The sequence below is a fragment of the Rhagoletis zephyria genome, unplaced genomic scaffold (assembly GCF_001687245.7).
Source record: "Rhagoletis zephyria isolate East Lansing unplaced genomic scaffold, Rhagoletis_zephyria_1.1 Rzeph_scaffold_00774, whole genome shotgun sequence".
Lineage (NCBI taxonomy): Eukaryota > Metazoa > Arthropoda > Insecta > Diptera > Tephritidae > Rhagoletis > Rhagoletis zephyria.
The window spans coordinates 145,146-167,997 of NW_016157858.1; the positions used below are offsets into that span (position 1 = coordinate 145,146).

The 22,852-nt window shown below is 35.3% G+C and overlaps 3 protein-coding genes across 3 annotated transcripts; 2 read left to right on the plus strand and 1 right to left on the minus strand.

The window, feature by feature from the left end:
* The first annotated feature begins 12,911 nt into the window (after positions 1-12,911).
* Positions 12,912-13,667, plus strand: LOC108361482 (uncharacterized). Its single transcript, XM_017614101.1, has 2 exons — positions 12,912-13,041; positions 13,106-13,667. The coding sequence occupies exons 1-2, from the start codon at positions 12,981-12,983 to the stop codon at positions 13,612-13,614; spliced, it is 570 nt and encodes a 189-aa protein (XP_017469590.1). The 5' UTR covers positions 12,912-12,980; the 3' UTR covers positions 13,615-13,667.
* On the plus strand, positions 13,639-14,093 carry LOC108361479 (uncharacterized). Its single transcript, XM_017614097.1, has 2 exons — positions 13,639-13,786; positions 13,845-14,093. The coding sequence occupies exons 1-2, from the start codon at positions 13,639-13,641 to the stop codon at positions 14,078-14,080; spliced, it is 384 nt and encodes a 127-aa protein (XP_017469586.1). The 3' UTR covers positions 14,081-14,093.
* Positions 14,094-15,168: 1,075 nt separating this feature from the next.
* Positions 15,169-18,011, minus strand: LOC108361483 (uncharacterized). Its single transcript, XM_017614102.1, has 6 exons — positions 17,909-18,011; positions 17,762-17,842; positions 17,617-17,703; positions 16,024-16,612; positions 15,696-15,911; positions 15,169-15,611 (listed from the first exon to the last, which is right to left on the minus strand). The coding sequence occupies exons 1-6, from the start codon at positions 17,936-17,938 to the stop codon at positions 15,217-15,219; spliced, it is 1,398 nt and encodes a 465-aa protein (XP_017469591.1). The 5' UTR covers positions 17,939-18,011; the 3' UTR covers positions 15,169-15,216.
* Between the last annotated feature and the right edge of the window lie 4,841 nt (positions 18,012-22,852).

The following is a 22,852-nucleotide window of genomic DNA, read 5'->3' on the forward strand; positions in this document are numbered from 1 at the left end:
AATATGTGTGTCTGAAACCTGGTTCTCCAATGATGTGGTTGATGCTCACTTTGATATAAATAATTACAGGCTTATACGTAATGATCGGATCAGTAAAAAAAGCGGTGGTGTTGCGATTTACTGCAAAAACCGCATTGATATGAAACTTGTACGTCAGTTAAATAATGATGTGATCGAGTTTCTATTTGTTGAGTTGTCTGACCGTTTGCAAAAAGTTCTTGTATCCTGTGTCTATAATCCCAATAAGCCTGTTTGTCTCAGTCCTTTATTTGATAAGCTGTCTAAGGTGATTGTCGATTATGAAAATATCATACTTTGTGGTGACTTTAACATAAATGTTCTTGCTCGTGATTCGCTGTGTTCCTCGTTCTTTGATAACGTCTCAAGTATTGGTCTCTCTGTTGTCAACACCACGGTGCCTACTAGGTACAGCAACAACTGTAACCCTAGTCTTCTTGACTATTTTGTCGTTTCCTATCGCTCTTCTGTGTTAAGGTTTGATCAGATTTCTTTTATTTCTGACCACGATTTAATTTTTTGTTCCCTTGATCTTAATTTTAATGTCAGTAAAGCAGAAAAAATATATGCCTATAGGGACTTTCGCTCGCTTGACTTGAGTGCTCTATACTTAGAACTAGATAATGTTAATTGGTGTGACTGTTGGTATTATGAGTCTGTGAAAGATAAACTTGATTTTGTATCTAATTTGTTATTATCTCTTTACAACGCTCACGTTCCATTACGATATGCCAAAACTACTTCGTGTCCATGATTTACCTCCAAAGTCCTAAGGGCCATACAATTTCGTACAAAAGCGTACTGCAAATGGAAAAGAAGTCGTACTAGCGCGAATTGGGATGCTTTTCGCGCAGCAAGGAATAAAGTCACCTCAATTATTAGAGCTGGAAAGCAGCGTTTCTTTGCAGCCAAGCTGGATCCTTCTCTCCCTTCTGCTACTTTGTGGCGAAATATTAAAAACCTTCGTATAAATTCCAAGAACCAACCTAACTGTATGTTAAATGTTGATACTTTGAATGACGCTTTTCTGTGCAGTGCTTCGTCTAACCGTTACTTGTCAAAACTTGTTCCATCTGCTTCGGCCTTCTACTCTGACGTACCTTTCGAGTTCTCAACGGTATCGGAAGACAACGTGTATAGATGCATTTTGAAAATTAAGTCGAATGCAGTTGGAGAGGATGGGTTACCCATAAAATTTATAAAATTAGTAATGCCTTACATTATAAAACCGTCGACTCATACAACTAACCACTGTTTTACTACATCTTGTTTCCCAAACTTATGGAAAGTAGCCTCTGTTTGTCCTGTTGCTAAAAACAAAAATGCGTGTTCCCCGTGTGATTTTCGTCCGATTAGTGTCCTGCCTGTTCTGTCGAAAGTGCTAGAGTCTTTAATGTCTGACCAAATTTCCTCTCACATGTCTACCAAAACTTGTTATCACCTTAGCAATCAGGCTTTAGGACAGGGCATGGATGTTCAACCGCGATGGTTAAAATTATGGACGATTTGCGACTTTCGTTCGACAAAGGTCACATATCCCTGCTGTGTTTACTTGACTTTTCAAAAGCATTTGACTCAGTTGAACATTCACTGCTTTGTTCAAAGCTTTCTTATTGCTTTGGTTTTGGTAAAAATGCACTGTCGCTAATGAGGAGTTACTGAACGGGTAGAACTCAACGTGTTAAGGTTGGCTCGGTAGCCTCGCAGACTAAACCTATGATGAGTGGTGTTCCCCAGGGGTCCATTTTAGGTCCTCTATTATTTAGTGCCCTTAAAAATGATATTTTCTCTACCTGTCAATATGTAAACATGCACGCAAATGCAGATGACATCCAGATATATTTGTCCGGACAAATTAATGATGTGGTCAGACTTAGTTGTAATCTGAACAAGGACCTATGCTCCATCTCTCGGTGGGCTGCGCATAACGGCCTTCATCTCAACCCCCTAAAATCGTATGTTCTGCCTGTCTGCAAAACAAGAATAAGTTTTAGCAGCATTCCATCTCTTTGCCTTGAAAACAATCTTTTAAAGCTGGTTGAAAAAATAACTAATTTAGGTATTAAATACTAGCCTTAGCTGTGCTGACCACATCAACTCCATCGCGTGCAAAATATATGGCACCCTAAGAAATCTTTGTCATTCCGCATCATATACTCCTATGTCCATTAGAAAAAAACTTGCTCGTCAATTAGTTCTTCCCATCATCACTTACCCTGGGGTGGCAAGCTTGATTCTAGGTCATCTCATAAAATTGATACCTTATTCAATCATATTACGCGTTATGTTTATGGAATACGAAAGTTTGACCACATATCTGCTTGGAGATATAGCTTATTGGGCTGCGAGTTAACCGATTACTTAAAAGCTAGAAATTGCATATTTCTCTTCAGGCTGTTATCTACAAAGACTCCACTTTACTTATATGAAAAATTTATCTTTCCTAAGTCTGAACGCTCTTATGATTTAATTGTAACTCAGTTTAACTATAAAAACTCTACTAGGCTGTTTTTTGTCAATGCTATGAGAGTGTGGAACTCTATTCCTGCCACAATTAGGAGCAAAATCAACAAAAGCAACTACAAGAATGTATTATATAATTACTTTTCTAAAACTTGATTACCCATCTCAAATTAACTAAGTTCTGTGCTGACCTACGAGTCTGCGTAATTTTTAAGGTGTACCAGTCTTTTAAATTTGTTTGTTTTTTCCTTTTGGATTTGTTTTGTTTGTTTAATATCTCTATTTAATTGTTTAAATTATAATTTCTGTTGTTATAATCCCTGTTGTGCTAAAAAAGATGTTTGTAAATCTTATTGTACTAATGCTTCAAATTGAAATAAATTGAATTGAAAATACTCAAATTGAGATAGGAACATTACCCGCAATTGGAGAATGACAATTGGCTTTCTGACTTAATGTTCATTACAAATATAAAGGAACATTTGCAATACTTTAATTTGTCTCTACAAGGGGAGAATAAAACTGTTTTTGATTTGTCGCAAATTATTTTAAGTTTTGAAGCTAAACTACGTCGGTTTATTCATGATCTCAAAAAAACGAATATTTCATCATTTTCCATGGCTACAAAAAAATATTTCACATGATTTAAAAGCAGATTTTGAAAAAAGATTAGCCGATTTTAAATTATCTAAATGTACGTTTGCATACTTCATAAACCCTTTTTTATGTAACATAATTCAGGATGAATTTACAATATACGAAATACTCCTTTTTAAGAAAAGCGAAGAAGAGTTGGAGTTTTTGGAATTAACTCTTTCGATCCATACGGGACACATACGTCCCGGCGGTTCAGGTAATGGTTCGAAATGGTTTTTGTGCAGAACTCTTACATTCAAGCCATTTAGTTCTTTTCTGAAAATTACACTACTTTTTTATGGGTCATGTGCGTCCCGTTAGTATTTTTTGTTGGCATAATGTTGGGATGAATATGTCCCGCTTAGTGTTTGTGGACATTTTCTTTTTTTTTTTTGGCTTTTACACAAAGTTAGTAAAAATAATAAAATAATAGAAATAGAAATAAAAATAAAAATACATATATGTCACACACAAGAAGAAATATTAGCCCAGCAAATGGAGTGTGATGTGTGTGGGGTTTTATGGCAATGATATCTATTGTTGCCACGGCGTTCAGAAGAAATGTGTCACCAAAATGTCCTAAAACGGATCAAAATTATCATGAAAAAAAATTGTAAGTATTAAAGTATCAATCTTCAATAAAACTTTTAATTCTTAATTGCGATCGTTGACAGTTTTTATTAATTTTTTTTGGTTCTTATATAAAATACTGAGGGAAAATAAAGCTTTTATACTCAGTAGCAATTGAATTTATTTGCATATTCAACTAAAATCACATATCAAATTGGTGTTTAACACTGTAAACACATAAAAGTAATTTTCACAATACTTAGGGTCAGTTTTTCAGTGCATGGGCGTGGTTTAAACTAATTTTAAACGCCCGATCTGGCTGGCTTAAACTAAGATCAGCCAATCAAATGTCAGCCAGCTGTTCAATTTAAACTCAGTTTACTTAATCTAACTTTAAGCTGGCACTGAAAAACTGGCCCTTACTGGATTACTCTAGATGAAATTCTTAAGGCAGTGTTACACGATTGGTACGTTTGTACAGATTTGTACATTTTGGCAGTTACAGAGTAGTGTTGTTTGCAAATTCTTTTATTGAGTGAACGCAAATTTCTAAAGAACACCACTCTGTGACTGCCAAAATATACAAATTTTTACAAATGTACCAATCGTGTGACACTGTCTTTAGCCCAGTACCACATCCGACAGCTTCAAAATGAATAAGGAAGAGGAACGACAATATTAGCCTGTTCCCGGAAGGAAACGAATTCGGACTATTTCGGACTAAATCCTGGAGTACGGGAACAGGCTAGTTGTCTGTGGCTAACAGTGATACCATATCGTCGTTTAAAGTACAAAACCGCGTATCGTCATTCTGCGAAACCGCGTTACTGACATTGGCTGCCAAAAATTGGATTTGCTCACACAAACTCTTGGTTGAATCTTTATCTAGTCGTCTTGAAATATACTAGGAGGAAATTCGATTGCTTTATAAAAAAGAGAACTATTTTGAAATATGAATGTTTTTACTCTCTAGAAAATAATGTATGCAACCTCGCATACGCGGTTTTGCATTTTGTTGATACCCGATTTTGTACTTTAAACGACGATATGCAGATTAAAGGTGGTATGTTCAATGAAAGGAAACAAACTTAATGTGTGGCGACAAAATCATAAAAGGTTTAAGATGGGAAGAGTTACCCTCGACTTGTGAATTAAAATGTATCACAATTTATACTAAGCTAAAAATAAAAGTATCTTTTAAAAATTCGATAAAAAACACATCATTTTGATCCATTTGGATCAAAACGGCAACACTGATGATATCCCAAAGTTAAGAAAATAACTAAAACCGAGATTTCTCTGCTTTTCGCATCGAAAGAGTTAAAAGAAGATAAGATACTGGAAATGCAACATAAAGCTTTGCCATTGCTTGAATTCCGGCAACAAGTACCAGATTTCAAATATCCGCTATTGAAAACAGCTGCGTGCCGTTTATTTTAAATTTTTGGTGCAACGTATAACTGTGAGTATTTGTACTCTACAATGAAATTCGTAAAGTAAAAATACCGTTCACAATTAGTTGCTTTCGCGTACCTGTTAATTATTGAAAGTTATAGAAATTATCAGCTTTTTGTGTTCGCGTACGCAAAAAACTTGCAAAGTAGGGAAATTGAGAGAGCAAAATGACATTTCATTTGACGGAAATCTGCTAGTTTCCGCTGGAAAAATTTTTGCCAACAGCAAATTGCCTACAAGAAAACAGCTGATCAAAAACTGCTGGTTGGAATTTACGCAAATCCCTAAATTGAATTTGATGGTTTGGAAGTTAAAATAGTAAAATGCGACTAATTAAACTTATAAGAAGTAAGTAATTATTCGTTTAGTTAGTGAACTGTGCCAGGATAAGACTTCGAGATTTGTTTTCTTACGTTTTAAATTTTTTTGAATGTAAACAATATTTCTATCAGCTGTTCGTCTAATTTGCAAGTTTCTGCAAATTTTCTGTTCGCGTAATATTTTGGATATTTTTCTCTTGTGAGATAACAGATGACATATTGCCGGACATTTTTTACTGGGGATTTTAAACGAACGTACCGATTGACTATCCAACATTTAACCGAATTGTGACGAACGGCTTTAACTGACCTAAAACCAGATTTTGAAAATATCGCCAAAGGGTTCTTTTTAATTTCCTTTTATATCTATCTTACGTACAATAGAATAATAATACAATTAATGTTTTTCATTTCTAATAATAATTTTCAGTGTTGCCATCTTTTTATTTTCAAAAAGCACCAAAAACTTCGAAAAAAAGCGTTCTACCACACTAAAAGCACCAATTTTTTTTTGAATCTAGGGATGCTTTTTTCATAACATAATACCGAAGTACTGCACATTAAAACTGGTATATCTCGAGAGAGAAAAATCTAATCGCATCAAACGAAAATGATGCCCTAATTAGAAATGAGCAAATAATTTGATATTTTCATTATACAACCTCAAATATCGCTAAAAACCGTGTTTTTGGCACTTTGAGGTTACGATATCTCAAAATTCTAGTGCTAGAGCAATTGTGAGGCCAGATTTGGATTCAGCACCAAGAAACGATGGTTTTTACTCACGTGGTAAAAAAAAAAAAATTTACAAATAATTAGAAAAGAAAAAACAAAATACTTAACTTACTTGCGTACTAGCATTTTCAACGCGAATAGAATTTAACAAGGTGGGTTTGCAACTTCAGCTTTTTATCAATCATGGTTGTATTTTAGTCCATTTAAATTTATAAATTCAGTGCTGCCACAGTCTTAAGTATTCCAAATTATTTCAGGTTTTAACTATCTCGAAGTAATTTTAGTTCAGGAAAAAAGCACTAAAAAGGCACTAGGCACTAAACAATTTTTTGGCGTTTTAATTTTCAAAAAGCACTAAATCTAGTGCTTAAAGCACCAAGTTGGCAACTATGATAATTTTATTTAAAAATAAAATTTTTGTTTTTCTTGTTCTTTTTTTTTTTGTGGCTCTTTGCAGCATTTAGAACTTAGATGTGGCTCTTTTCGGCCTCTGCCTTTCCCACCCCTGCTATATACATTTTCATACAAGGCAGGATTAAACAGTATTAAAAATATGCTGCAGCAACACAACAGCAAACAACAGCTGAGCTAAGAAGCAGTGGCATGCTATAGCAGTAAGTTTGAGACGGAATGACATGGCATAGCAATGCATGAAATTTTTGAAAATGACATTTTAATAGATACGCTGGGAAGAAGTTAAGAAAGTGTTTAAATTTATATTTTGTTACCTACTTCACCGATTTGAAATCTGAAAGCTATAACTTTCATGGGCATGAAATGGTATTATAACTTGGTGCGATATTTGTAAGTACCAGAATAAGAAGAGATAGACTCATGAAAATGTGTACTTATGTATGTGACCAGAACATCGAGCTGAGCCGACTTATGCATATGGCAACCGAACTTCAGTTGGGTGGCCACTGGCTGAAATGGTTTTACAGATGGCAGCTGCAAGCTGGCAACTGAGTTGCTATATTGGCAACTGCATTTTTGTGGTCGCTGCGGTAATAATCGAAGATTGCATACCTACATATAAGGTAAACTTCAAAGTCTAGGGGGGAGGGGGGCCTAGTAGCGACGCCCATGCCCAGTAGTGTGGGTACAATATTTTTATTGTATTCGATCAAGTCATATTGGTTCACTCGTGCCATGAGTAGGCCATTTGCAATCATTAACGCTTATGGCTAAAAGTGATTACCGCGATCCTTCCAATGTCGCCTGTGTTTATGTCTGTATTCCAATGGCAAGAAAAAGCTGCAATGGCAAACCAAACGAAAGCAATATGCAAGGTTTGAATGAATTGCAAGAAATACACGCAATATAGCGGAACAGAAAAAATAAAATAAAAAAAGAGGAAAGCATTCCATAAAAACAAAAATAACCCCTAACCTACTTAAAAGTTAAAAAAAAATACTAACTTACTAACACGCAGAAACTAATGCAAAAAAATTAAAAAAATATATATATAAAATGAAAAAATATATAAATTAAAAATATCAGTCTAACTTACTACCCCGTACTAATGATATTAATCCTAATAATTAAATACTAACAAATTAATCGTCAAAAAAATCCACCCTTAACATCACTACCTGGGTCCCCATGCATTCCTGATAACCCTTAGAAATTAAGAAATAATTACTAAATTAAATTGTTTTTGTAGGATTATTGTTAAAAATTTCGGCATACGTGCTTAAAAAAAAAATCCAAATAATTATAAAGCATTCTGTAGTCGATTTGACGTAAAAACTTGATTTTGAAGTAATTTTAAAAAAGCAAGCTAAATTCAATTCCTGAAAATACAATTATTTACGATGTTTATTTTAAGCTATCTAGGAGGTGAAAGTAGAATTAAGTTAACAATATCTAATCTAATTCGTAGAATCCGCCTCTGTGCAACCGCACAAGCATATGTCGTATTCAACATAGATTCTCCTGTTCTAACTGTTCGAGATGGATACGGTTGGATAGTCAACGGACATTTCAAACTGGTCCATATGATCGACTTGACGCGCTATGAAAAATGTTTAAATCGTTTAAGCTATGAAACCTCTAGGATGAACGAGACCAACGCCATCACTGAGTACAAGCAGCTCAGGTGTGCAGGTGTTTCCATCCGTGTTGTCTACAATAACGAATAAGAGCCTGGCAGTGAACCTCGATCTCGTCCATGAAATGACGTCTGGGTTACCTGAAGGACAAAACTAGCTCGTTTGCGACGTCTGAAGGTCTAGGACTTATTTTTGCTAATGATCCTAATTTTGCTGATTTGGAGAAAATTTACGACAGGAGCCAAACTTCCTGAGCTGAATTTGTCTATACTGCAACAGAGTTCTCGAAACCGACCTTAGAAGGACGCCTCCCAAAACGTTGATTTTCGGGACGCAAATCTTTAGGGGGGGAAGAGTTAACACGCACCAGTCGCATTTGTTGTGACGCTCCCACGGTTGCCCGTTACCCGTGCCGCAGTGTCAGCATATTTTAATTTCACCATAAAGTGTAACAGGAGACATTGCCACCTTCATTCCATAATGCACCCGTGGGAAGTCAAGGCCAAATCCAGTATCAGACAATGGGTTGTAAACATGTTACGCAGGCATTGCGTCGCTGCCGGAGAACGAAGGTGGGAAGCAAGCAACGGCCACACGTGCATGCAGTCGAGTTCGAGACGGGTTACCATACAGTACGTTTAGTGTTAGACTTAGTTGTAAGAAGTTAAGTGTTAATAAAACTTAAGTGAATTCCTAACCACTCTGTGTTTCCTTTTGGGCGGCTGGCCCAATTAATTTTTTTGACTTATGCGGTATGAACGTCCATAACTTGTATGTATGTAAATGTTTTGTATTCGGAACATTTACGGATCTTTTCTGTATCAGTGACAAATTCTTGTCACAGTTTTTATTACGGAAAAATATATGTATGAGGAAGATTAAATTTGTCAGTAAAAAAAATTTTGCCATCGATACAGATTTGGGCTATTACGGCTAAATTCTGTATCACTGACAAATTCTTGGCACAGTGTTTATTACGGAAAAATATATCAAAAAGTTTAAATTTGTCAGTAAAAAAATGTTTGTCGCCGATACAGAATTGGGTTATTAATCTTCAATAAATGAACTGTATGCTTTCAGAATGCTTTTTTGTAATTGAAAGTTATTTGGTAGGTTGTAAACGATTTTTGTCGGATTTGAGAAGAAAATTGGTAGGGGAAAAAATTGTTAGTGGCAAGGCTGGACGGTTGTAACAGCGCATCGTACAGGTATTTACGACATCACTAAAAAAGTTGATGCCTTGCCATGTGAGAGAGAAGCACAAAGTGAACGCTCGGCAACCAACAAGAAAATAATTGGCGCTTGAGAGATGAGAGAATGAGAGTGCGAAAATGTGCGTGCATAAGAAGTATTCCATAATGTAAAGATTCACTTTGGATATTTTTGCCGTGTATTCTAACTAAGCATAGCTACGTTGTATGCACACCGCAGTCAAACTGTATACATACATTGCAAACATACATTTGGGAAGTCAGCCGACCTCTACCAGAATTAAATTATGGTAACCAGTTCGCTATTACTATGATTTCTGATCTAACAAAATACCTGGTAACAGTAGCTATACCAGGGGCTCCATTCTGTAACTGTGAGAAAAAGTAGTGTACACCGAGAAGTGTTCCATAATGTAAAGATTCACTTTGGATATTTTTGCCGTGTATTCTAACTAAGCATAGCTACGTTGTATGCACACCGCAGTCAAACTGTATACATACATTGCAAACATACATTTGGGAAGTCAGCCGACCTCTACCAGAATTAAATTATGGTAACCAGTTCGCTATTACTATGATTTCTGATCTAACAAAATACCTGGTAACAGTAGCTAAACAAGGGGCTCCATTCTGTAACTGTGTCACATCCAAAAACTCACCGACTAAAATTCAGTGAGTTTTTCGGAAGAGAAGTATACACAATTTTGACAGTTAAAACTCATTCTCACACGTGCTGAATCGCAAAATGAGGAAGTGTAAACAATTTTGACAGATAAACCTCATTCTCACTCTTCCTGAATCGCAAAATGAAGAGTGCACACAATTTTCAGTGTACACTTGAAAACTCACAGTTACAGATTAGAGCCCCAGACAAATCTGCTAAAATTATTGCTTTGGCTATCTTTGAAACTTTTATATTAACTTACGGCATTATGAATTCAATTAAATCAGACTTATGCAGCGTTTTTACTGCATTTAAAATGCAACATTTAGCACTTTCGATCATATATTTTAAGAAAGCGTTCATACTATCGCATTTACCAAATGCCCATTTACACGATTTCGAAGTTGTATGCTTTTGACAAACAGCCGTGTTTCAGTCGCTTATTCAGATCCACATCTACCACGATCAATACACACTGAGAATAAAGCTTGCTAAAAAAACCTACTCAAAAATTAAAAAAAGCGTGAGTACTAGGTACTCATGAAATTTGATGTGTAAACATATGTGTACGGTAAAGTATAAAAGTACGTTTACATATAAATATAATGCCAATCAAAGTTGGTTAACTGTCAAACTGGTTGTGTTTATTATTCTCACAGCTCGAGGAAAAGTTCATTTCTTCTCTATGCCACCGTGGTCACTTTAAATTTTAAATATTTTATTATAAATACCTTTACAATAACCTCTTTTCTTTGCTAGCGTCAATTTTTTGTTTGTATATGGCCTGTGGCAAGTGATAGAAAAGAGGAAATTATGACGGATCAAAGTAAAAATTTGACATTTCTCGTGGTGAATACGAATACGTGGTGAGCTAGGTAAAATTTTGACAGCTTATAAATATATATGTATAGTATACATTGTATACACATAATTTTGCTTGGCGGTAATAAAGAGTGAACATGAAAATTAAAGCTGAAAAAGCACAAAAAACATGTTACTTGCAAGTTATAAATCAAATATAAATTTTAACAATTTCAGCAACATACAAAAATAGAGCTTTCGCACGAGCGTTTGTTTGGGTTTTCAACTGTCAAAACTTTACTTTGTATTTGGCACAGCAAAATTAAATTTATTTGTACACTATAGCAAATTTTTCTACCCCGTCTCACCATGGAGAAAAAAGTCACCGATTGGCACAGGCCCATAATCGATAAAGCTGAGTCGGACACCAAAAAGTTATGGGTTTAATCTGAGATTATTTTATAATTATAATTTTGTATAGCTAATCTCATTTTCCAATTACAGATTAGGGATTTCAGCTCGAAAATGAGGGCAGTGTTTTTATATGTAATTCAATTAGATACACATTAAGTTAAAAATTAAACATTGATTTCAATTAATTTTATTCATTTTGCTGATTTAATTTTATTTCTTTTTTAATGCTTTTAATGTATGAAATTATCGGAATTATTGATAAAATACGATACTTGTATGTACTTGTGACTCAACAGTGTTAAAATAACTTGAAAACACACAATCAATTATTGTTTTTGAGCTTGTAGTTTTTATATTTGTATATATTCCTAATATTACTCGTAGTTTTTCTTTTAGGAATTTAATCTGTGGTTCTGCTTCATCTGCCGCTAGGTTTACGTTAAAGTCATGAATACCAGACATGGCCGTAGTGAACTTATCTTTGAGTGCCCTATGTTTTTTAAAAAATCAGTGTTCTCACAACCACTATTATTTCTAGTGGTAGTGCACAATGCTTTCTACTCCAAGCCTAGTGATATTGGAGCTGACAAAATTTCCACTAAATTAATATTAGTGGCTTAAAGACTATTTCCACTAAATCTCGCAAATAGTGGAAAAAAGCCATGTTTCCACTAAATAATACTAATGCTTGGTAGTAAGGAAAACCTGATATATCACGTTTAATATTAAAAAAAATAAAAATTTACGTTCTTGGAGATTCCATAATACAATTAAAAAGCTTGATGAGGAGAATATGTTGAGCCTAACAGATGACTAGACTTCCCAAAAATGGCGAAGATATGTCTGTCTTTTGGTATACCAACTGCAATCAAAGTTTTATCAATTCTTTGAAAATTTGAAAAATTCCTTTATATTAGCTTTGTTCCACACGCTTTCCGGGCTGTTTCGGTAATTAGAGCGTAAAAATAATTTATTCTCTCACAAGTGTTAAAAATAAGTCAACACGTGCCAAAAGTGCCCAGAGCGTGAGGAACGCAAAAAACCAAATTTCATACCCGGAATCAACAAATCAGCTCTAAACAATGATTTTATGTGTATTTATCTTATATGGCTAATAAAATTAGCAAATACCTACACTTCTGAAACTTTACTGCTATTTTCCATTTTGGTATTTTACAAAATTTGCGCACGGATGTAAACAAACAACAACTGTTATTTCAAATTGACTTCTTGCACATTTCTGCCCGGAAAAAAGTCCGGGCTGTTTCGGGCACGAAGAAGAAGCCCTTTAAGATTCAAAAGTGGAAGGTATTCGCTCTCTATCACCCATTTTTCTAGCGGGAGAAACGTTTTTTGGGCTGTTTTGGGCACCCGAGGAATCCCGCGCGCTCGTGTGGAACAAACCTATTATTAAACGTGCTATATATTAGGTCCATTCCTTATCTTCTCGGACTAAAATCTGAAAAGTGTCAAAATGCAAGAGCGTAAGCAAAATGCGCTCACTAAAAGAGAATAACAGGAAAAAGTAAAGGAACGCAAAAAACCAAATTTTTAGTCCGAAGAATGGCAACAACAAAGCTAATGTCAAATAGAAATGTCATTTTGTTTGGATCGTTGTTCAGCTGTATAATTTTAACTAAAAATGAATAATTCGCAGCTTAATGTGACTTGTTCGCCAGGAACTTTCTCGCGCATCCAAAATGGTAAGTTTTTTTATAGAAAGTAACACAAATTATGGCTTTACGTACATGCATGCACTTTTTCCAGATGAAGTTTACCGGCAACAGTTAGCCACCCAAGTGCTGGAAAATCGGAAAGATTATAACGAAGTAATCTTCTCAACGCAGCTAATGGGCCAAGTTCAAGAGGCTCAGAATTCAGTGGATGCACAAGAGGTTCAAAATGCGTTGTATGAACAAGAGGCCCAAAATCCAGTAGAAGCAGTGGTAATGCAAAGCCCACAACGAAATGTGGAAACGCTTCCATCCGAAGAAAACTCAGGTTCGGCTGAGAAGCAGGCGTGGGTTGAAGCCCCAGTAAAGCTGATGCTTACGTTAATCGAGGAGCTACGGCCTAAAGTGGGGAAGAGCGCATCCGTTAAAAATAAAACGAAAATGTGGAAGCTTATAACTGAGCGTATGGCAGAGCAAGGGTATATCTTCACAACAGCGCAGATTGAAAATAAATTTCGAACAATGGAGCGCAATTTTAAGAAGACGAATCTGCACAACAAACAAACAGGCAGAAATAGGCTGACGTGTCCATACCAGAAGTAAGCAATTGTAAATTTACTATTTTTCATGTACATAATTAAATGTTTTTCAGTGAATTGCGAGCAAAGAGGTATAAATCCCGATTTCGTGCTCGACAACGAAGAGCTGGAAGGGGTTTCTCGAGACGCAGGCCCACCAGCAGAAAGCAGTTCTGATGCGGATCCATCTACGAATGGTAATGCAACAATATTTATAAAGTTCTACAAACACGAAATTATTTACATTTTTTACAGATGATGTGCCAAGTTGTGCTCCTAAGCGAAGGAAAGTAGGATCCAATGAGCGCACGTACGAAAAAATTGAGGAAATGGCAAAGGAAAGAAAGGAGTACCATTCCAAGATTTTGGAGCTGTTGGAGAGAAAAGAAGAGAGAGCACAACGGAAAGAGGAGATGGCACAGAGGAAGGAAGAGATGGCACGAAAGAAGTTGGAGTTGCTAGAGGCTCTCGTCAAGCAAAATAAGCATTAATACTCAACCTATTTCTGCCTGTTTGTTTGTTGTGCAGATTCGTCTTCTTAAAATTGCGCTCCATTGTTCGAAATTTATTTTCAATCTGCGCTGTTGTGAAGATATACCCTTGCTCTGCCATACGCTCAGTTATAAGTTTCCACATTTTAGTTTTATTTTTAACGGATGCGCTCTTCCCCACTTTAGGCCGTAGCTCCTCGATTAACGTAAGCATCAGCTTTACTGGGGCTTCAACCCACGCCTGCTTCTCAGCCGAACCTGAGTTTTCTTCGGATGGAAGCGTTTCCACATTTCGTTGTGGGCTTTGCATTACCACTGCTTCTACTGGATTTTGGGCCTCTTGTTCATACAACGCATTTTGAACCTCTTGTGCATCCACTGAATTCTGAGCCTCTTGAACTTGGCCCATTAGCTGCGTTGAGAAGATTACTTCATTATAATCTTTCCAATTTTCCAGCACTTGGGTAATCTTAGTGTATTTATAATATTCTTACTATAGCTTGCTACAAGCAAACTTTATTTTCTTTCATTTAACATTAAGGTTCCTTTTTACTAAACTGTATTTTGAACTAAAGACTGAATAAAAGTTTGAATAAAAGACTGAATAAAGAGCGAGTTATAATTTTGGAAATTTGCTTTTGGCTACGACCTATTATTATCCTCTACAAAGGCGATCTATGACCTAGTTAAAGCTGGCAAATATTGCAAGTTCCTTATCCATAATACATACATACATACGTGCACCTATGTGTGAAATAATAACAGTATCTTTATGACAAATTTCGACCATTAATTTATTAAATTCATTTTTTAATGATCAATCTTAAATATACTTAATCCTAATATTAAACTAAATCTTAATAATAAAACTTAATCTTAATCTTAAGCTAAATCCTAATCTTAGTCTTATACTAAATCTTAAACTAAATCTTAACTTAAACTTAATTTTAATCTTAATCTTAGTCTTATACTAAATCTTAACTTAAACTTAATTTTAATCTTAATCCTAGTCTTATACTAATTCTTAAAATAAATCTTAACTTAAACTAAATTTTAATCTTAATCTTAATCTTATACTAAATCTTAAACTAAATCTTAATATTAATCTTATTTTAATCTTAATCTAAATGTTAAAATTAAGGAATACTTCTTGATTGTTGCCTCGGTGGCAAATCCATACAAATGGCATCCCGGACAGAGTTTCCTCTGGCTGTTTCACCACATTCATTTTCTGCTCTTTCTTCAATTAAAACTTCTGGCGAAAATTCTAAATCGCTCTCGTTCGCAATATTGTGCAAAACACAACACGCCCTTATGAAGTGGCACAACTTCCTACTACCCCTTAGCTTACAATAGTACAACTGCCTAAATCGCTGCTTCAGGATTCCGAATGTGTGCTCAATTGCAACGCGACCGGAGCTTAGCTTCACATTGAAGTTTTTCTGCGCGGCCGTCAAGTGACCATTATCCTTATATGGCGTGATTACGTACTGAGTGCACGGGTAAGCAGAGTCTCCTAGTAAGTAGTAATCTGTAAGATTAAAAACAATAGGGTATATTTCGTTATATATGTATATGCCACTAAAAAATTAAATTACTTTAAAAAAATTATTACCTCCACAATACGATGACAATTTTTGGTAAATAGGCGAGTTCTGAAAAACCCAACTATCGTGACTTGATCCGGGAAATCCAACGAATATGTTGATAAACTTTTTATTTTCATCGCAAATGGCCTGCATAGTAAGGGTAATGTTGCCTTTCCGGTCAATGTAGTCATCTTTCCGCTCAGCTGGAGGATCAATGACGATATGCGTGCCATCAATGCATCCTATATTTTAGAATATGTTTATATATTTAAGCATATATTTATAAGCATAAGATGTGAAGTGACCTAGACCACTTTGAAAATTAAGGGCACAATTATAGTTTTTACCACTTACCGATTGCTTTTGCAAAGCCGCATTTTCTGGTAAAAAAAAGTGCCGAATCTCGCTTCTTCTCCTCAGTAGGCCATCGTATAACCTCTGGACTCAAACTGCTAATGAACATTGTCGTTCTATTGACCATACGAGAAACAGTCGACAGTGATATATTAAAGCGGTCGGATAAGTCACGAAAGCTGCATGCCTCATGACCGGCAAACCATAAGAAAACTGCCATGTTTGTCTTCCCTGGTAAACGCTTATCGACTCGAAGCCTCTTATATATATCGCTTTCCTCAAATTTAGCTGACAAATTGAGAAACAGTTCCTTCGATATACGGAAGTGCATCTTAAACTCTGCCTCAGTATAGGTAGGTACCACTTCCTCCAAATAGTTTTTAATGCTATTCCTCTTCTTTCTCTCTCTATCCCTCAATAGTTCCTCTAATAAATCCTCGTCGTCGCTATCAGAATTATCCATAACGATTTGGTAAATCTCGTCGTCATCAGACTCACTTGAATCGCTTGATGTTTCCATCAGCTCTGTCACTATACCGCGCAAGACTCCACCGTCATCTTCAGATGAACAAGCACTTGCGCCATTTACCTAGAAAATATGTCAGAAGCATTACAAAGACCAAGGTGCAATTTACAGACCTCTGCAGACTCATTTATAAATGAGGCATACGTAAAGAATAAAGCTCGTTGAGGTCATTAAAAACCTTTCATATATTTACATTTATATACATATTACGAGTAAAACTAAAAAAACGAAATTATGGCCATTGTTTTAACAAAACGAATGGTTTCTAAAAAAACACGTAATTAACTATATTAAAAGATAATTTGGTATATAATTTTATATAGTTAGGTTTAAGTACAACTACCAACAGTGGTATAAAACCACCGAAGACTTTGCGTTACAAATCAAAAACCTTATTATTAAAATAATGGCCATAATTTCGATTTTTTAATTTTCCTATAAATATATTTATATTATATCATATGAATGGTCTTCGAATTATCTTTCCAATCATATCCACATTTTTAAAATCGGTTCAAGTGTTCGAAATATGAGCTTATGAAAATATTGAAAATTCCACTTTTAACTCCTAAAAATATCATATTTCAAACCGAAGTTATTAATAAACACAGATATAGTAAATTTTTTGTTTAATAAAGCTTACACTCTTGTCTACAAGTGTGAGTAAAATTTTTTGATTTGGGTCACGCGTTTGGGCTCAGCAACCCAAAATCTTTGTACAAATAACTAAACCGCACTCGTAAATAATTCAAACCGAATTTATTCATAAAATTAGTGCTCGTTAATTCGAGAGTTTAGTTTTAAATTCAACTTTAGTACTCCGGCTACACGGGTATGTTGAAGTTTTTTTTAATCGGGTCACGATTTTTTACACAATGACCCGAAATCAATGGGTAAAAATCTACACCATACCACCGCACCAAAGTTAAATTTTAGTTGAACTATGCATTCGTTTGCGATGTTAAGAACAACTCATTTTCACTTTATATCTAACTACACATTCGTTTACAAGGGTCATCACAACTCATTTTGTTCTATATATTAGCCCTTGCTGAAACTATGCTCACCACGTCCGTGTGTCCAGCCATGTTAGCTGCATCTCCTGCCGAATTTGCCGCAGCACCATCGGAATAACAAACATCTGCAAAATAAACCTGAGAACGATTTGTTATAACTTATATTCCACAAAATGTAAGGAGCTATCATATTTACTTCTCCAGATCCATTCGATATTGCACCCAAGGGATGGATTGTAGCTCCACCAGAAGCACCACAAATTCTTTCATCACTAATCTGGAAATATACAAAATTGTATGTACAAAACACATTCACACAAGCACAAGCACAATAAACACTTACCATATCAATTATTTTTCTGCCTGCTTCCATTTTTAATTAAATTTTTATAGTTTTTAGATGATTTCACTTTTCGCTATTTCTTTTATTTCTTCTTCCAGCCAGCTGTCAGTTGAGTTTTTGACACTATTCAAAATTTTGCCAGAAAAAATTCTTCTGACTAAATCTGACTACTTCGGACTGATGAGAGTCGCTCTCACTGACTTTTGCTCTCTCATTTTTGCTGTCATTTCCGAGTTAAGGAACGCTTTTTGGACTAAATCTGACTACTTCGGACTTTTTCTGACTATTTCTGGGAGATAAGGAACGCGCATATTGACTATGTATTCATCATCTCACAACTCAAAATTACACATTCGTCAGAAAATGCGAAAAACTATTCCTTAGCACATGCTAATCATATGGGCAAGGAAGACTTTACCTTCGGTTTTTTCAACAAATTTTGAGTTGCGCCACTTTTGAAGATCGTATGCGATATGTGTATAAGTAACCTCTTACGTGAGTCTACACTTCGTGTTTTTAATATTTAAATCCATAAAAGCGAAATTTGTGTTTGTGTTTATCTTAAAGAAATATTGTAATTGTATTGAAATACACTGTAAATTGATATGTATGTACTTATGTTAGAAAATAACCACACATATATTCAAAAGCCGATACATTTCCAAAAATCACTTGCAAAGGCCTAATTACTTTACTATATTTGGTTTAGTGGAAAATCTGTTGATTCTACTACTTTTGAAATTATTGAAAATTTTTTACATTACCACTAAACTCATTAGTGGTAGTGGAAAAAAATTCAATTACCACTAAAGGCATTTATTTTTAGTGGAAATTTTTCCAACTACCACTAACGCATTAAATACTAAGCTGGATCGATTTTGTATGGAGGAAAATAAAAGGCTTTTTTTTTTTAAATCAATTAATCCCAACGGTTTTTACCCTCAATTCCCGCCCAAACGACACGAGGGGCGCAATCCGCAAGACGTACGGAACCTTTTTTTTGTGCCGAGTCGTGGAAACAGGAGTTTGTTAAATGTCGAGATCTAAAACTATTGAGCTACAGAATCGAATTCATCAGCTGATTGGATATGCTAAAGATATTATTTCAATTACTGAGAGTGGAAATGATAGTTTACTTTATAGAAAAAATCGAGTCCGATATGTCAAACGTGCTGGAATGAGAGTTAAAATCTTGACATAAACCGTTTCGTTTAGTTCAAAATTAGTTTTGTGTGGCTTCAAAAATAGAGGGCGAAAGTGTCTTGACACTCGAGAGGGAACATTAAAATTTACGTCAGCCAGAAGGGCCGGGCTATTAATCAAGCCTGTCATTAATTTTACGATAAATATTATACCCAGCATTTCTCTACGACTTGCGAGTGTAGGCAAATTTATGAGCTTTAGACGACTAGTGTAAGGGGGAGATTGTAGTCTGAATCCCAGTTAAAATCACGCAATATAAAATNATTGTAATCTGAATCCCAGTTAAAATTACGCAATGCAAAAAGCAAGAATTGTTTTTGAATTGATTCAATCCTTTCTGAATGAACTTGGTAGCGGGGATTCCAAACAATAGATCCGTATTCTAGTATAGGTCTAACTAAAGTCATGAAAAGAGCTTTTGTAACATAAGGATCTTGGAACTCTTTTGACCAATGCAAAACGCCCAAATGCAAAAACGCCTTTGGCTTTATTGACTGTAATATTAATATGAAGGTTGAAATTGAGTTTGGAATCCATTATGATACCAAGATCGACAAAATTAGATACCTGCGCCGGATTATAATTTGAAATTGAATAAACAGCTGGTTGAACTGCCCTTCGACAGAAACACATAACTTTACATTTTTTAAGGTTAAGTGGCATATAATTTGCCTTACACCAACTAACCACGTTGCTCAGATTCGCTTGTAACAAAGACCTTTCTTTGATAGAGGACAATGTTTTAAAATGTTTCACATCATCGGCATACATTAAAATTTTAGAATATTTTATTATAGAAGAAATATCATTAGTGAATATCAGGATCAGATTCGGGCCAAGGTAGCTTCCCTGAGAAACTCCTGAAGAAACTTTAATGTTGTTGGAAGAACAATTTTTAAAAATAACTCTTTGTGTTCTATCAGAGAGGTAAGAAGAGATCCATTGAAGAAGACTGGGCTGAAAACCGATTAGGTCGAGTTTTCGGATGAGTAACGAGTGACATACTTTGTCAAAAGCTTTACTGAAAACGGTGTATACTACGTCGGTATGAGCATTTTCTCTAAAACCGTTTGAGACATGAGTTGTAAACTCCAATAAATTAGTGATAATAGATTTTCCTTTAGAAAACCCGTGTTGAGATTGTGAAATTGAAGAAGATATAGAATATGTCAGCTGATTAACAATAATTGAATAATTTGGGGATAGCGAAGAGTTTGGCTATGCCTCGATAGTATCCTATAGAAGACCTACTGCCTTTTTTGTGAGGTGGTATTATGAAAGATTCCTTCCAAGCTGACGGAAAATCGCCATGTTTTAGTGGCAAGTTGAATAGAGTTGTTAAAGGCTCACAGATATTCTCAGCGCAGTTTTTAAGGAAACAGGTCGGAATGTGATCAGGTCCAGGCCTAAATGACGCTTTTAAGGTTTTTAAATAGTGTAAAACTTCATCGGAGGAAATTGCTGGAATAAAAGCTGAGTTAATCGTACAAAGTTCATACGGATAGTCTCCACTCGTAGAGGAGTCTACCGAATAATTGACCCAAAGAGCAGAGCAAACATGTTAGCAATGATTGGCTGCCGCTAGACGCAGTATTGCGATAGTGCATAGCGGACGGAAATCCATTTGCCTTACGCTTTGAATTTACGAAACCATAAAATGATGTATGATTGTTTATTAAATTCTTTTTAATTTGACATAAATATGACTTATAATATTTCTTATTTAATGCAAAGCAGCTATGCCTCAAAACCGAGTATTTTATGTACTCACTGTGTAAGCCCGTTCTTTTATACAGTTTAAAAGAATGCGACTTTTTATTTTTCACTTTTTTAAGCTCTTTAGTGAACCATAATTGAGTTGGTTCTTCATGAACAATATTACGTTTTGGCACATACTTTCGAAACAAATTGAAAACAGTATCATTAAAGTGTTCAACGCTACGCTCCACGTCATCTCTATATATTGGCCAAGATAACTTTGAAAGTTCTTTGTTAATTTTTCTGAAATTAGCTTTCGCGAAAACATATCTAGTACTTGAACTATACAACTTATTATTATGTATTGCATTTACGATTTCATAGCTTAACTCAAGAGCGGGATGGTAAGCATCCTCTCGCAAAACTAGGGGATCACACCGATTAATAGAGGACTTCGGAACATCCTCAACGTAAACGAGATCCAAGACCTTTCCAAACTTATTTGGACATATATTTAATTGTTTTAGGCAAAGTTCAGCCATTTCCTCCAGAAATACATTGTAACTATCTCTAGATGAAACTGGTACAACATCGGTGTCAATAATGTTCCATGAAATGTGTGGCAGATTAAAATCACCCAAAACAATTATAAGAGTCGGAAGGCGTAAGCATTGCATTTACGGTCTCAAGTAAAGAAACTATCTGTGTATATACTGGTATAAGTCAGTTAATTTGATATTCAAACCTCTAACGTTTTGATAGTAAATGCTTAAATTAGACTTGCGAGTTAGTTTTTTGAATCAGAATTAAGGTGAGAAATTTTAGCTACTTTTATAAAGTTTATACTCAAACTCGCGAGTAAACGCCCCGGTCGGCCAAAATGAATTATTTAGCAGTTAATCAAAATCTTCGGAAGCTACATTAATTTTAAAAGATGAAATATCGCGATATGTAGGACTTTATATCATCCGAAGAAGTATCTTTAGCAAATCTAGAGACAAAGATTGATCTTCTCGGAGGAATTACAACCAACTTTTGGGTAGTGATTTCATAGGACAGCTTTAGATTTCGATAGCAAAACTGTTAGATCAACAATTTGATTGTCGTTATTATTTTTAGACCTAGACCTAGTGGATATGGCTTTAGATAGCGGAGGCTCCAATGCCTGAGTGTATGGAGAAGAAAGATTGATAAGATCTAAGGGCTGAGATGGAGGATTTTTTTGTGTAGATTCAGTGACTATCTTTTTAGGTGGACTTATAACACGCCTACGCTTATTTTCTCGACTTATCTCGGAGTTTGGAGGGTTGTCGAGGCATGTAAAAGACTTAAACATTTTTTCGTAATGCTTAAATTTTTCAACAAGCGCCGACAGATCCTTCCCGATTTCGGAAAAAATATTTCTGGACTGTCTAAAGATTTTAAATAAATCGACTTCGGTTGATCGGCATTTCTGACAAGACCAACGAAGACCCTTTCCCTCATTAATAGCGCTTAACACCCTACCGCTCAAACCAGCACATTTTATATGGGCAATCTCATCGCAGAGCCAGCATGACACATAGGCGTCGCTCTTAACGTGACAATTGGCGTAAATACACGACATATTTGAAATGATATCTATGGATATGTTTTTAGGTTTATATAAAATACTAGCAGACCCGGCGAACTTCGTCCCGCCCAAAATTTTTATATATTTTATTGAAACTTTTTGGTCCAACATTTTCACCAACAATTCACGTTTACGATTTTCATTGGCACATTTGTCTGCTAAGATTAAGGTTTGGTGGTCATTTGCCGCTTTAAATAACCTAAGGAAATCCGTTCTTGAAATTCTCCAGTTGTGCGGCATTTCATAGCACGGTTATTCGCAAAGCGAAATAAATTTTTTCCTCTTCACTCCCTGGCGGCAACAATGACCCGGTTCTATAGTGAATGTCCTAGAAGCTTTACAGTATAGTAGGTGCCAAATCAAAATGGGTGCGAATCATTGTTCTGTACCTTAAAAGTTTGAACGCATAATAATATTGGAAATGCACATCC